At 44.7% G+C, this 13415-nt stretch overlaps 1 protein-coding gene across 1 annotated transcript in view; it reads right to left on the bottom strand.

Annotated features, from left to right (window-relative positions):
* LOC126188786 (carboxypeptidase B-like) overlaps positions 1-13415 on the bottom strand; it is a 180101-nt gene that overhangs the window by 123970 nt on the left and 42716 nt on the right. The window contains exon 2 of the mRNA XM_049930399.1: positions 9850-10059. Within this exon, the coding sequence (XP_049786356.1) occupies positions 9850-10059 (210 nt within the window). The remainder of the gene's footprint in view (positions 1-9849; positions 10060-13415) is intronic.

The following is a 13415-nucleotide window of genomic DNA, read 5'->3' as shown; positions in this document are numbered from 1 at the left end:
AGTGTAGGCAATGCCTAATACACGTGAAATTATACACTTCCTAAGACGCTGCTGAAGAGCTCGTAGAATGGCTAGAACTCAAATGGGACGCGGCCAGGCGGCGCGGCGCTTATGTTCTCTTCGCTTAGCGGCCGCTACTGTCTCGGTGTCGTCCTAGAGACAGGTGTCTAAGCGTACTATTGGCTGACGTCTTCTTCACAGCCCTCTCTGCTCTAACATTGCTGACCGACTTGCCGGGGCTTGACTTTACTCCGGAAGAGAATGTTCAGCCTGGATAAAATCGAGGCCATCATGCAATTCTAGGCACCAAGAACCAGGTAAGGACTGGGAGGACCCTTAGGTCTCCTTCATTTTTATAAGCATCTCATGGAGCCAGACACACTGCCAACAGCATGACCGTGGTAACGTATGGGCAAGAAAACACCTCGGGTGAGGGACGCAACAACTGAGAGAGGTTTGCGTGTGTTGGCGGCACTGATACTGTCACACCCAAATTTAGCGAAACGTTTTTGCGTGGCCACTGACTGCGCAAAGACAGGCCTCAGCGTAATGATTTTTCAAGAATTCGAGGAAAATGGAAAGTGTGAGCACAAAATCATAACCCTTGGCAGTCGTGTCCTGACTAAGGCAGAGAAGAATTACTCTGTAACTAAACTGGAGGCACTGGAAGTACTACGGGCATTCGAGAAATTCTGGTGCTGTTCAGATGCAAGACTAGAATGTATACAGATTACAAACTTAATATTATGGGTATTTTACTTACAGGAATATTATTTCTGAGTCACCTGTGTACCAGAGGAAACAAATATCATAGCAGATGCACCCTCCAGATTTCTATAACTATTAGTGAGTGATATAAACGAAAACAAAGAGGAAAATCACCTCAGCTTGTTCAAATGTTCAATTGTGTGTGAAATCTTATCGGACTTAACTGCTAAGATCATCAGTCACTAAGCTTACACACTACTTAATCTAAACTATCCTAAGGACAAAAGCACACACCCATGCCCGAGGGAGGACTCGAACCTCCGCCGGGATCAGCCGCACAGTCCGTGACTGCAGCACCTGAGACCGCTCGGCTAATCCCGCGCGGTACCTCAGCTTGTTTCGCTTAAGAAAGGTAACTTACAGGAACTACACAATATTGATGAGAGAGACCGCAAAAGAACAGGATAATTCAGCAGATTGGAAATGAACTAGAGAAAGGAGATCATGCTAGCACAGAGTGATCACAGTTGGGAAAATAGCGCACACAAGGTTAACATGAATGAAACGGAGAACATGAATAAACACACGAGCACACTGAACGAGAAGGTACATACTACTCTAATTTTATAAGAAAACATCGCCAGTACTACTGCTTAACTTCGACTGTGATTCGTATGGGTAGTTCAAATTTTAATGCGTAGTTTGTGTTGGTAATTTGAGTGAGATATTGTTGACAGTTGGAGAATACAATGCGAAAATCATTTGAGAAGAAAAATCATTGTGGCAAAAGAATAAGAGACAAGTATACCTGCCATAAACAAAATTAAAAAAAAAAACTTTCGAGTCGTCAAATAAACACAGACCCAGTAGGAAGGAAAGAATAATCTGCCAAAAGTGCAAAGAGCAGTAACTACACATCGGTGACATGAATCACTCGCGACAGTCTTCTTATTTTATCAATTTTTACTTTTAATTGCTTGGGGGGGGGGGGGGAGGAATAACTAAAGTGATATGTCGAGCATGCAACTAACAATGCTTCGTTGATCCTATAAGGTAACATGAGTAGAGGAGAATGGTATAGTACTAATCATCGAACAATAACACACTAACCATTGTACTAAGCATTAACATATGTGTGTAATGGACGACCAATATACATAACAAAAGAAACTAGAAACTTACAGAGAATGGTGGCATTAAACAAGGATGTGTGCCTTAATTTTCCTGAATGTGTCTAAAACACTTCTGCAACGGAGCAAGGAGACGTTTCTTTCCTTTATAAAACTTATTGGAGTACATTAGAATGTACAATTACGTAAAGTAACTGTGGAGATTTTAAAATTTGTTGTGATAGTTCTTGTATTAGCTTAGTTTTTCGTGATGGATATGGCTTTTAGTATTGTACAGAGTCACAAGCGGGGAGTGCAGACGAGATGGAGACTTGGGCAATGAGCGTGGGGGAAAGGGCCCAAGTATTTGCGGCAGTCATGAACACAGCTGGTAGTGGGGGAGTAGGTTGACAGATAGGAACCGGTTACAGCGGCTCGTTTACTTTCACTGCCAACTGAAGAATGAAAGGAAGAACAGGAGGTCGCTGGCTTGTCTGGATGATAGTGGCAGTGGTCTGGAGAAGAAGAACTACAGAACGGAATGGAGGCTTCACTGTCAAAACACGGTTGTGCCATACCTCAGGACACCACAGGTGTTGATCTTTACACTCGCAACCTCATGTGCTAAGCGATGAGATTACCAGTCGTGTTGGCTCTCTGGACTAGGAAATGAACATTTTCCCTACAGCTTATCTTACACACAAGGGACTACATTAAAATGAACTGATACACCGTTCCTCCATGTGAGAAATTTCCAGCATAGCCAGTTCGTACCACTTGGAGGTACTGTGATATAGGTCCAATGTTTGTTTACAATAATTTTCTGTCCTAGGGAGAATATCCAGAAGCTATCATCCGTAGTAGCCAGTACTGATCAGACTACTCTCTACAGTCTAAACCCATGGACAGCAAGAATCCATCTGTTCACGCTATTCCACAACTCAAAACTTTTCAGCTCTCAATGAAGCCATTAGCACCTCACTGTCATTGTGCAGTCAAGTTGACGGTGAAGCCTCCATTCCGTACTGTAGTTCTTCTTCTCCAGACCACTATCCACCAGACGAGCCAGCGACCTCCTGTTCTTCCTTTCATTCTTCAGTTGGCAGTGAAAGTAAACGAGCCGCTGTAACCGGTTCCTATCTGTCAACCTACTCCCCCACTACCAGCTGTGTTCATGACTGCCGCAAACACCTGGGCCCTTTTATCCTCGCTCCTTGCCGAAGTCTCTATCTCGTCCTCACTCCCCGCTAGTGACTCTGTGCAATACTAAAAACCAGATCCATCAAGAAATTAAGCTAATATAAGAACCATATATACTGGGTGAGTCACCTAACATTTCAACACAAACCTACGTTTTTTTAAATGGAACCCCGTTAGTTTTGTTAGCACATCTGAACATATAAACAAATACGTAATCAGTGCCGTTTGTTGCATAGTAAAATGTTAATTATGTCCGGCGATATTGTAACCTAAAGTTGACGCTTGAGTACCACTCCTCCGCTGTTCGATCGTGTGTATCGGAGAGCACCGAATTACGTAGGGATCCAAAGGGAACGGTGATGGACCTTAGGTACAGACGAGACTGGAACAGCACATTACGTCCACATGCTAACACCTTTTTATTGGTCTTTTTCACTGACGCACATGTACATTTACATGAGGTGTGAATTACACGTACACACGTGGTTTCCGTTTTCAATTACGGAGTGGAATAGAGTGTGTCCCGACATGTCAGGGCAATAGATGTTCAATGTGGTGGCCACCATTTGCTGCACACAATTGCAATCTCTGGCGTAATGAATGTCGTACACGTCGCAGTACATCTGGTGTAATGTCGCCGCAGGCTGCCACAATACGGGGTTTCATATCCTCTGGGGTTGTAGGCACATCACGGTACACATTCTTCTTTAACGTACCCCACAGAAAGAAGTCCAGAGGTGTAAGATCAGGAGAATGGGTTGGCCAATTTATGCGTCCTATGAAACGCTCGTCGAACATCCTGTCAAGGGTCGGCCTAGTGTTAATTGCGGAATGTGCAGGTGCACCATCATTCTGATACCACATACGTCGACGCTTTTCCAGTGGGTCATTTTCGAGCAACGTTGGCAGATCGTTCTGTAGAAACGCGATGTATGTTGCAGCTGTTTGGGCCCCTGCAATGAAGTGAGGACCAATGAGGTGGTTGCCAATGATTCCGCACCATACATTTACAGTCCACGGTCGCTGTCGCTCTACCTGTTTGAGCCAGCGAGGATTGTCCACGGACCAGTAATGCATGTTCCGTAGATTCACTGCCCCGTGGTTTGTGGAACCCGCTTCATCTGTAAACAGCTAGAACTGCAACGCATTCTCTGTTAATGCCCACTGACAGAATTGCAGTCGATGATTAAAGTCATCACCATGTAATTGCTGATGTAGCGACACATGAAACGGGTGAAAGCGATGACGATGCAGTATGCGCATGACACTGCTTTGACTCAGTCAACCGGCTCTCGCAATCTCCCATGTACTCATATGTGGGTTCATGGCAACAGCAGCTAACCCACCAACTCCACCCACTTCTCCTGTGACGGCCCTGTTACGGACCCGTTTGCGTGCTACGACCAGCCGGCCGCGGTGGTCTAGCGGTTCTGGCGCTGCAGTCCGGAACCGCGGGACTGCTGCGGTCGCAGGTTCGAATCCTGCCTCGGGCATGGGTGTGTGTGGTGTCCTTAGGTTAGTTAGGTTTAAGTAGTTCTAAGTTCTAGGGGACTTATGACCTAAGATGTTGAGTCCCATAGTGCTCAGAGCCATTTTTCGTGCTACGACCATACCCGTTGCATATAGTTGGCGGTAGATGTTTTGCAATGTGCGGAACGTTGGATGCTCTCTGTCCGGGTACCGTTCTGCATACACCCTACAGGCTTCAGCTGCATTTCGTCGACACTCGCCATAGATGAATATCATCTCCGCCTTTTCAGAGTTCGAATACACCATGGTCACAGTTCCGACAGCTAGACCAAACCTCAATAGTGCACTACAGCCACACTCGTAAACACGGTCGTCATCGTAAACATGTCCCTGCAGATGCTGCTCGCCGACCTTGGCTTACAACAAGCAATTGAACGTCGGAGGATTCAAGCGTCAACTTTAGGTTACAATATCTCCGGATGTAATTAACATTTTACAATGCAACAAACGGCACTGATTACGTATTTGTTTATATGTTCAGATGTGCTAACAAAACTAACGTGGTTCCATTTAAAAAAACGTAGGTTTGTGTTAAAAAACATACTTCCGTGCATTTTTGTATCGTTTGTATTAAACAATTACACTAGCCCCTCTCCTCACGTTCGGTCTGTGGAATCGGTTCGCCAGTATTTGATGTGGTTTACGAAATATATCCAGCGGTAACGTTAGGTGACTCACCCTGTATACTGCTTGATCTTCGGTGAAGGTATGTTCTCGAAACTTTAACAAAAGCCCGTACCCAGCTACTGAGCGTCTCTCGTGCAGAGACTTCCACTGGAGTTTATCATCTCCGTAACGCTTTCGCGATTACTAAATGATCCTGTAACGAAGCGCGCTGCTCTCCGTTGGATCTTCTCTATCTCTTCTATCAACCCTATCTGGTACGGATCCCACACTGCTGAGCAGTATTCAAGCAGTGGGCGAACAAGCGTACTACCTACTTCCTTTGTTTTCGGATTGCATTTCCTTAGGATTCTTCCAATGAGTCTCAGTCTGGCATCTGCTTTACCGACGATCAACTTTATATGATCATTCCATTTTAAATCACTCCTAATGCGTACTCCCAGATAATTTATGGAATTAACTGCTTCCAGTTGCTGACCTGCTATTTTGTAGCTAAAAGATAAGGGATCTATCTTTCTATGTGTTCGAAGCACATTACACTTATCTACATTGAGATTGAATTGCCATTCCCTGCACCACGCGTCAATTCCCTGCAGATCCTCCTGCATTTCAGTACAATTTTCCATTGTTACAACCTCTCGATACATCACAGCATCATCTGCAAAAAGCCTCAGTGAACTTCCGATGTCATTTATGTATATTGTGAATAGCAACGGTCCTATGACACTCCCCTGCGGCACACCTGAAATCACTCTCACTTGGGAAGACTTCTCTCCATTGAGAATGACATGTTGCGTTCTGTTATCTAGGAACTCTTCAATCCAATCACACAATTGGTCTGATAGTCCATATGCGCTTACTTTGTTCATTAAACGACTGTGGGGAACTGTATCGAACGCCTTGCGGAAGTCAAGAAACACGGCGTATACCTGTGAACCCGTGTCTATGGCCCTCTGAGTCTCGTGGACGAACAGCGCGAGCTGGGTTTCACACGACGGTCGTCTTTTTCGAAACCCATGCTGATTCCTACAGAGTAGATTTCTAGTCTCCAGAAAAGTCATTATGCTCGTACATAATACGTGTTCCAAAATTCTACAACTGATCGACGTTAGAGATATAGGTCTATAGTTCTGCACGTCTGTTCGACGTCCCTTCTTGAAAACGGGGATGACCTGTGCCCTTTTCCAATTCTTTGGAACGCTACGCTCTTCTAGAGACCTACGGTACACCGCTGCAAGAAGGGATGCAAGTTCCTTCGTGTACTCTGTGTAACATCGAACTGGTATCCCATCAGGTCCAGCGGCCTTTCCTCTTTTGAGCGATTTTAATTGTTTCTGTATCCCTCTGTCGTCTGTTTCGATATATACCATTTTGTCATCTGTGCGACAATCTAGAGAAGGAACTACAGTGCAGTCTTCCTCTGTGAAACAGCTTTTTGAAAAAGACATTTAGTATTTCGGCCTTTAGTCTGTCATTCTCTGTTTCAGTACTATTTTGGTCACAGAGTCTCTGGACATTGTGTTTTGATCCACCTACCGCTTTGACATAAGACCAAAATTTCTTAGGATTTTCTGCCAAGTCATTACACAGAACTTTACTTTCGAATTCACTGAACGCCTATCGCATAGCCCTCCTCACACTACATTTCGTGTGACAAATTGTGCTCACGTTGAACATTTATAAGGTCCTTGGTAAAACGGTCTGAGTTGCTCTTTCATTTGACATCTCATTTATAACTCAGTTTAATATAATAAATATTATTAACCCTTAAAACCCCGATATTCATTTATAAACGCTCTCTATTTGCGATGGAAGCCTTAGGTTATTCACACTGTATATACGGGGAAGTCCATTGATCGTGACTGGGCCAAATACCTCACGAAATAAGCGTCAAACGAATAAACTACAAAGAACGAAACTTGTCTAGCTTGAATGGGGAAACCAGATGGCGCTATGGGTGGCCCGCTAGATGGGGCTGCCATAGGACAAATAAATATCAATTACGTTTTTTTAAAACAGGACTCCCTATTTTTATTACATATTCGAGTAGTACGTAAAGAAATATGGATGTTTTACTTGAACCACTTTTTTCGCTTTGTGATAGATGGCGCTGCAATAGTCACAAACATGTGGCTCACAATTTTAGACGAACAGTTGATAACAGGTAGGTTTTTTAAATTAAAATACAGAACGTAGGTACGTTTGAGCATTTTATTTCATATGTTCCAATGTGATACATATACCTTTGTGAACTTATCATTTCTGAGAACGCATGCTGTTACAGCGTGATTACCTGTGAATACCACATTAATGCAATAAATGCTCAAAATGACGTCCGTCAACCTCAATGCATTTAGCAAAACATGCAACAACATTCCTCTCAATAGCGAGTAGTTCGCCTTCCGTTATGTTCGCACATGCATTGAGAATGCGCTGACGCATGTTGGCAGGCGTTGTGGGTGGATCACACGATAGCAAATATCCTTCAACTGTCCCCACAGAAAGAAATCCGGTGACGTCAGATCCGGTGAACGTGAGTGCTTCGACGACCAATCCACCTCTCATGAAATATGCTATTCAATACCGCTTCAACCGCACGCGAGCTATGTGCCGGACATCCATCATGTTGGAAGTACATAGCCATTCTGTCATGCAGTGAAACATCTTGTAGTAACATCGGTAGAACATTACGTAGGAAGTCAGCATACATCGCACCATTTACATTGCCATCGATAAAATGGAGGCTAATTATTTTTTCCTCCCATAATGCCCCACCATACATTTACACGCCAAGGTCGCTGATGTTCCACTTGTTGCTGCCATCGTGGATTTTCCGTTGCCCAATAGTGCACATTATGCCGGTTTACGTTACCGCTATTGTAGAATTACGCTTCTTCGCTAAATGGAACGCGTGCAAAAAATCTGTTATCGTCCCGTAATTTCTCTTGTGCACAGTGGCAGAACTGTTCACGACGTTCAGAGTCGTCGCCACGCAATTCTTGGTGCACAGAAATATGGTACGGGTTCAATCCATGTTGATGTAGCATTCTCAACAACGATGTTTTTGAGATTCCCGATTCTCGTGCAATTTGTCTTCTACAGATGTGCGGACTAGCCGCGACAGCAGCTAAAACATCTATTTAGGCATCATCATTTGTTTGAGGTCGTGGTTGTCGTTTCACATGTGGCTGAAAATTTCCTCTTCCCTTAAATAACGTAACTATCGATGATACGGAGAACACGCCCTTTGGGCATTTTGATCACAATAGCCATACATCAACACGATATCGACCTTTTCAGCAATTGGTAAACGGTCTATTTTAACACGGGTGATGTATCACGACGCAAATACCGTCCGCACTGGCGGAATGTTACGTGATACCACGTATTTATACGTTTGTGACTATTACAGCGCCACCTATCACAAAGCGAAAAAAGTGGTCCAACTAAAACATTAATACATCTTTATGTGCTACACGAATATGTAATATAAATGGGGGTTCCTATTTTAAAAAGAAACGCATATGATATCCGTTTCACCTATGGCAGCGCTATCTAGCGGGCCACCCATAGCACCATCTGGTTTCCCCCTTGCAGCTAGACGAGTTTCGTTCTTTGTAGTTTTTTCGTTTGATGCTTATTTCGTAAGTTATTTCGCCCGGTCACTATCAATGGACCACTCTTTATATACAGGGTGTTACAAAAAGGTACGTCCAGGAAACATTCCTCACACACAAATAAAGAAAAGATGTTATGTGGACATGTGTCCGGAAACGCTTAATTTCCATGTTAGAGCTCATTTTAGTTTCATCAGTATGTACTGTACTTCCTCGATTCACCGCCATGATTTCATACGGGATACTCTACCTGTGCTGCTAGAACATGTGCCTTTACAAGTACGACACAACATGTGGTTCATGCACGATGGAGCTCCTGCACATTTCAGTCGAAGTGTTTCGTACGCTTCTCAACAACAGATTCGGTGACCGATGGATTGGTAGAGGCGGACCAATTCCATGTCCTCCACGCTCTCCTGACCTCATCCCTCTTGACTTTCATTTATGGGGGCATTTGAAAGCTTTTGTCTACGTAACCCCAGTACCAAATGTAGAGACTCTTCGTCCTCGTATTGTGGACGGCTGTGATTCAATACGCCATTCTCCAGGGCTGCATCAGCGCATCAGGGATTCCATGCGACGGAGGGTGGATGCATGTGTCCTCGCTAACGGAGGACATTTTGAACATTTCCTGTAACAAAGTGTTTGAAGGCACGCTGGTACGTTCTGTTGCTGTGTGTTTCCATTCCATGATTAATGTGATTTGAAGAGAAGTAATAAAATGAGCTCTAACATAGAAAGCAAGCGTTTCCGGACACTTGTCCACGTAACATATTTTCTTTATTTGTGTGTTGAATGTTTCCTGGAAGTTTGGCCGTACTTTTTTGTAACACCCTGTATGTGGTTCTTAACAGAATGTAGGGGAAAGATGCCAGAGATCCTCACCGCCGTACTAGGGATGGTCCTAATTGAGCTGGCTTGCCATTGCCTACCTCCGACCACTATGGGGATGAATGATGATGATGAAGACGACACAACAACACCCAGTCATCTCAGACGTGGTGAAAATCCCTGAACCCGCCGGTAAAAGGCACCACAAGATTCTCTGGCAGCATACTCACTCCTCAGCGTCTGTGACAAGTAAGTGATACAGAACGCCGTGTCGATCGAGGTACCGGTGAAAGCTGTGGATCAGGCTCGGTGGCACCATCACATCTACTGGCTGGCCAGCCACCAGCGCCCGTGACCAGAAGTCCAGCCTGGCGTCGTGCCTGAGGCGCGCCACTGCAGGCAGCTGCTCCTCTGTGGCCACCAGTCGGTGCACCTCATATCTGCGGACAAACACAAGTCGCACCAGTTAATACTGGACGCTCCAAAATGCTTTTCACGTAGCCAGTATATGCTGACATGGCAGTATTTAAGTCAATAGCAGAAATAGGGTTTGTACAACACTGAGGTGACAAAATTCATCCTAACATTGAACCTCCTTATGCCTGGTACAGACCTTTAGCTGGATCTGGCATGGACTCCACAAGTCACTGGAAGTCCCCTGCAGAAATACTGAGTCGTGCTGCCTCTGTAGCCGTCCATAATTGTGAAAGTCTTGTTAGTGCAGAATTTTGTGCACAAACTGCCCTCTCGATTATGTGTCATAAATATTCGAATGGATCCATGTTAGGCTATCTGGGTGGCCAAACCATTTGCTCTAATCATCTAGAATTTTCTCCAAGCAAGCAAATCACCAACAATTGTGACATGGTGAAATGGAGCATTGTCATCTATAAAATTTTCATCTTTGTTTGGAACATGAAGTGCACGAATGGCTGGAAACGGTCTCCAAGTAGCCGAACATAACGATTTCGAGTCACTGATCGGTTCAGATTGACCAGAGGACCCGGTCCATTCCATGTAAACACAGCCCACGCTATTATCGAGACACCACCAACTTGCACAGTGCCTTGTTGACATCTTGAGTCCATGGTGTCACCGGCTCTCGTGTCATACTTGAACCATACCATCAGCTCTTACCAATTGGACTCATCTGACTAGGGCACGGTTTTCCAGTCGTATAGAGGACGGCTGTTATAGTTACGAACCCAGTTGAGGAGCTGAAGGCCCTGTTGTGCTGTTAGCTCAAAATAGTTGGTTAAATTGGTTCAAATGGCTCTGAGCACCATGGGATTCAACTGCTATGGTCATCAGTCCCCTAGAACTTAGAACTACTTAAACTTACCTAACCTAAGGACATCACACACACCCATGCCCGAGGCAGGACTCGAACCTGCGACCGTAGCAGTCGCGCGGTTCCAGACTGTAGCACCTAGAACCGCTCGGCCACTTCAGCCGAAATAGTTCAAATGGCTCTGAGCACTATGGGACTTAACATCTGAGGTCATCAGTCCCCTAGAACTTGGAATTACTTGAATCTAACTAACCTAAGGACATCACACACATCCATGCCTGAGGCAGGATTCGAACCTGCGACCGTAGCGGTCACGCGGTTCGAGACTGAAGCGCCTAGAACCGCTCGGACACACTGGCCGGCTGCTATTACCACAGCCACGTTCTGAGGCATCAAATGCTCACCAATCTAGGATTGGAGGGAAGCATGGAGAATAAAAATTGCAGAGGGATACCAAGGGGTGAGTACACTCAGCAGACTCAGAGGCATGTGGGCTGCAGTTGTTACTTGGAGATGAGGAGGCTTGTACAGGGTAGAGTAGCATGGAGAGCAGGATTGAAGCAGTCATTGAACTGAGGAACACAACAATAACAGTTATACTCAAGTCACTGCGATTTATTATAGTCGCTAGGATATTACAAAACGCGGGACATGTGGTCACCATGGATGGCAATGCATGGCCTGTAACTTGCTCCCATGCTTTCCTAGAGGTTGGTAAAGAGGTGTTTCATTCCACCATTAGCGTCTTTGCAACTGCTTGATGGTCATTGGTGTACGTGCACTTGCTGCAATACCTCTCCTCCATGCACCCCACTCGTGCTCAAAGAGATTCAGTTTGGGGGAACTGGCAGGCACACTGTCAGCCACAAGAAAACGCCGAATCCAGCTTTCAAATGACGGATATGGGGAAGAAGTACAGTGTCACAGTAACTATGACCAGTGAATGTACTGGGTTCAAAGGTCGGGAAAGCAATACGCCCTTGCAGCACTATGCTCCGAACACCATACCACCTTGACCACAAAACATCCATCTTTAACAGTGTTCGATGTACTTTCTTATGGTGATAGGTTGGAGCACAAAATGCACCCAGGAACATAGTTGAATATAATCATTTTGGTGGTCCTGGTGCATAGAATAGGTGTCGGTATTCTCTTCCATATAACGATTTTATAGCACCTGGTGTCATGTTACACATCTGGTGTCAAGTTACATACTTGAATTACTTGATCCCCCAACTCACTGTCCCATGGGAAACCATAGGGAAACCCAGAGAATCACCAGCCCCTACCCTTCTCCCCCGCTGCCCTTCCACTTCCCTCCTTGTTAGACCAATAGGCATCAAGCACCACCTCCACACCTTCATCTTTTATAACTGGGACACTTGAGTGGGTGGTATCACTCTGCAGCTGAGCAGCATAGGAAGTGGGTCACACTCTGGCCATTTGTGTCTATAACAAAGCAACGTTAAGCAAAGTTAAGCAACGTCAGCTGAGTTCCATATGCTAATACCAGTTTAATAAGACGTCATTCGAAGCACTAGCACAGATCTCACCCAGGCCGACACAATTTTAGATAATTTTTCGTATTATTCGTATTTTCTTCAATTTTATGTATTTTTCACTTATTTTTGAATTTATTTCCAGATTTTCCACAATTTTTCGTATGTTATCCAATGGAGCGAGGTCCGCCCCAAGTCTCCTGACGTCGCGTCAACGTTGTGCTGTTCTCAGACAAATAGAATGCAGTATGTGCTCGAATTAGTTGTCATTGCTATTGAAGCACACCTTCTCAACTCCGTCTTTTATAACTGGGACACTCTGGAACTAGGTACTGGGCGGCAATGGGAGAAATAGTACGTACGTTGTTAGAGGCACTAACAGAGGCCTCCACACAGGCAGATATGTAAGTACTCTCACCCCTCCCAAATTTTATTTATTTTTCACCCATTTCCCTCAATTTCACACACTGTACCCAATTACACGAGCATCGTGTCCAGTCGTGTCACATCGAGGTCGTGATGTTGTCAGCCAATCACAATGCAGTGCCTGCCTGAATGAGTTACCATTGCTATTGAAGCATATGTCCCTATCTTCACCTTTTAGAACTGTGAGACTCTGAAGCTCGGCACCATAGTGAGAGGTTGTAGTCTGCCTCCATTTACTAATAACAAAATACGTTAAGTCAATTCATCTTGCTTATTTGTTAACAATAAATGATAATTAAATCATTCGAGGCACTATCAGAGGTCACAGCAAGGCAGATATACAGGTACTCTCATTCTTCCCAAATGTGTCAACCACTTTCGTGTTTTGCACAATTTTACACATTTTACCCAATTACACATGTTCTGAATCAATGCTCTCGACGTTGTGCCACAGTGTAGTGACTCACCACATCGCGCTGATGACACGTGATCTCAACTGGTGACAATGCAGCATGGTCTCGATTTACTTACCATTCTAATGCACCACTCAGTTATTAGCATGAGTGACGTAGTGTTAGAA

This window comes from Schistocerca cancellata, chromosome 5, assembly GCF_023864275.1.
Source record: "Schistocerca cancellata isolate TAMUIC-IGC-003103 chromosome 5, iqSchCanc2.1, whole genome shotgun sequence".
NCBI classification, from domain to species: Eukaryota; Metazoa; Arthropoda; class Insecta; order Orthoptera; family Acrididae; genus Schistocerca; species Schistocerca cancellata.
This window is presented reverse-complemented; position numbering and strand designations above follow the sequence as displayed.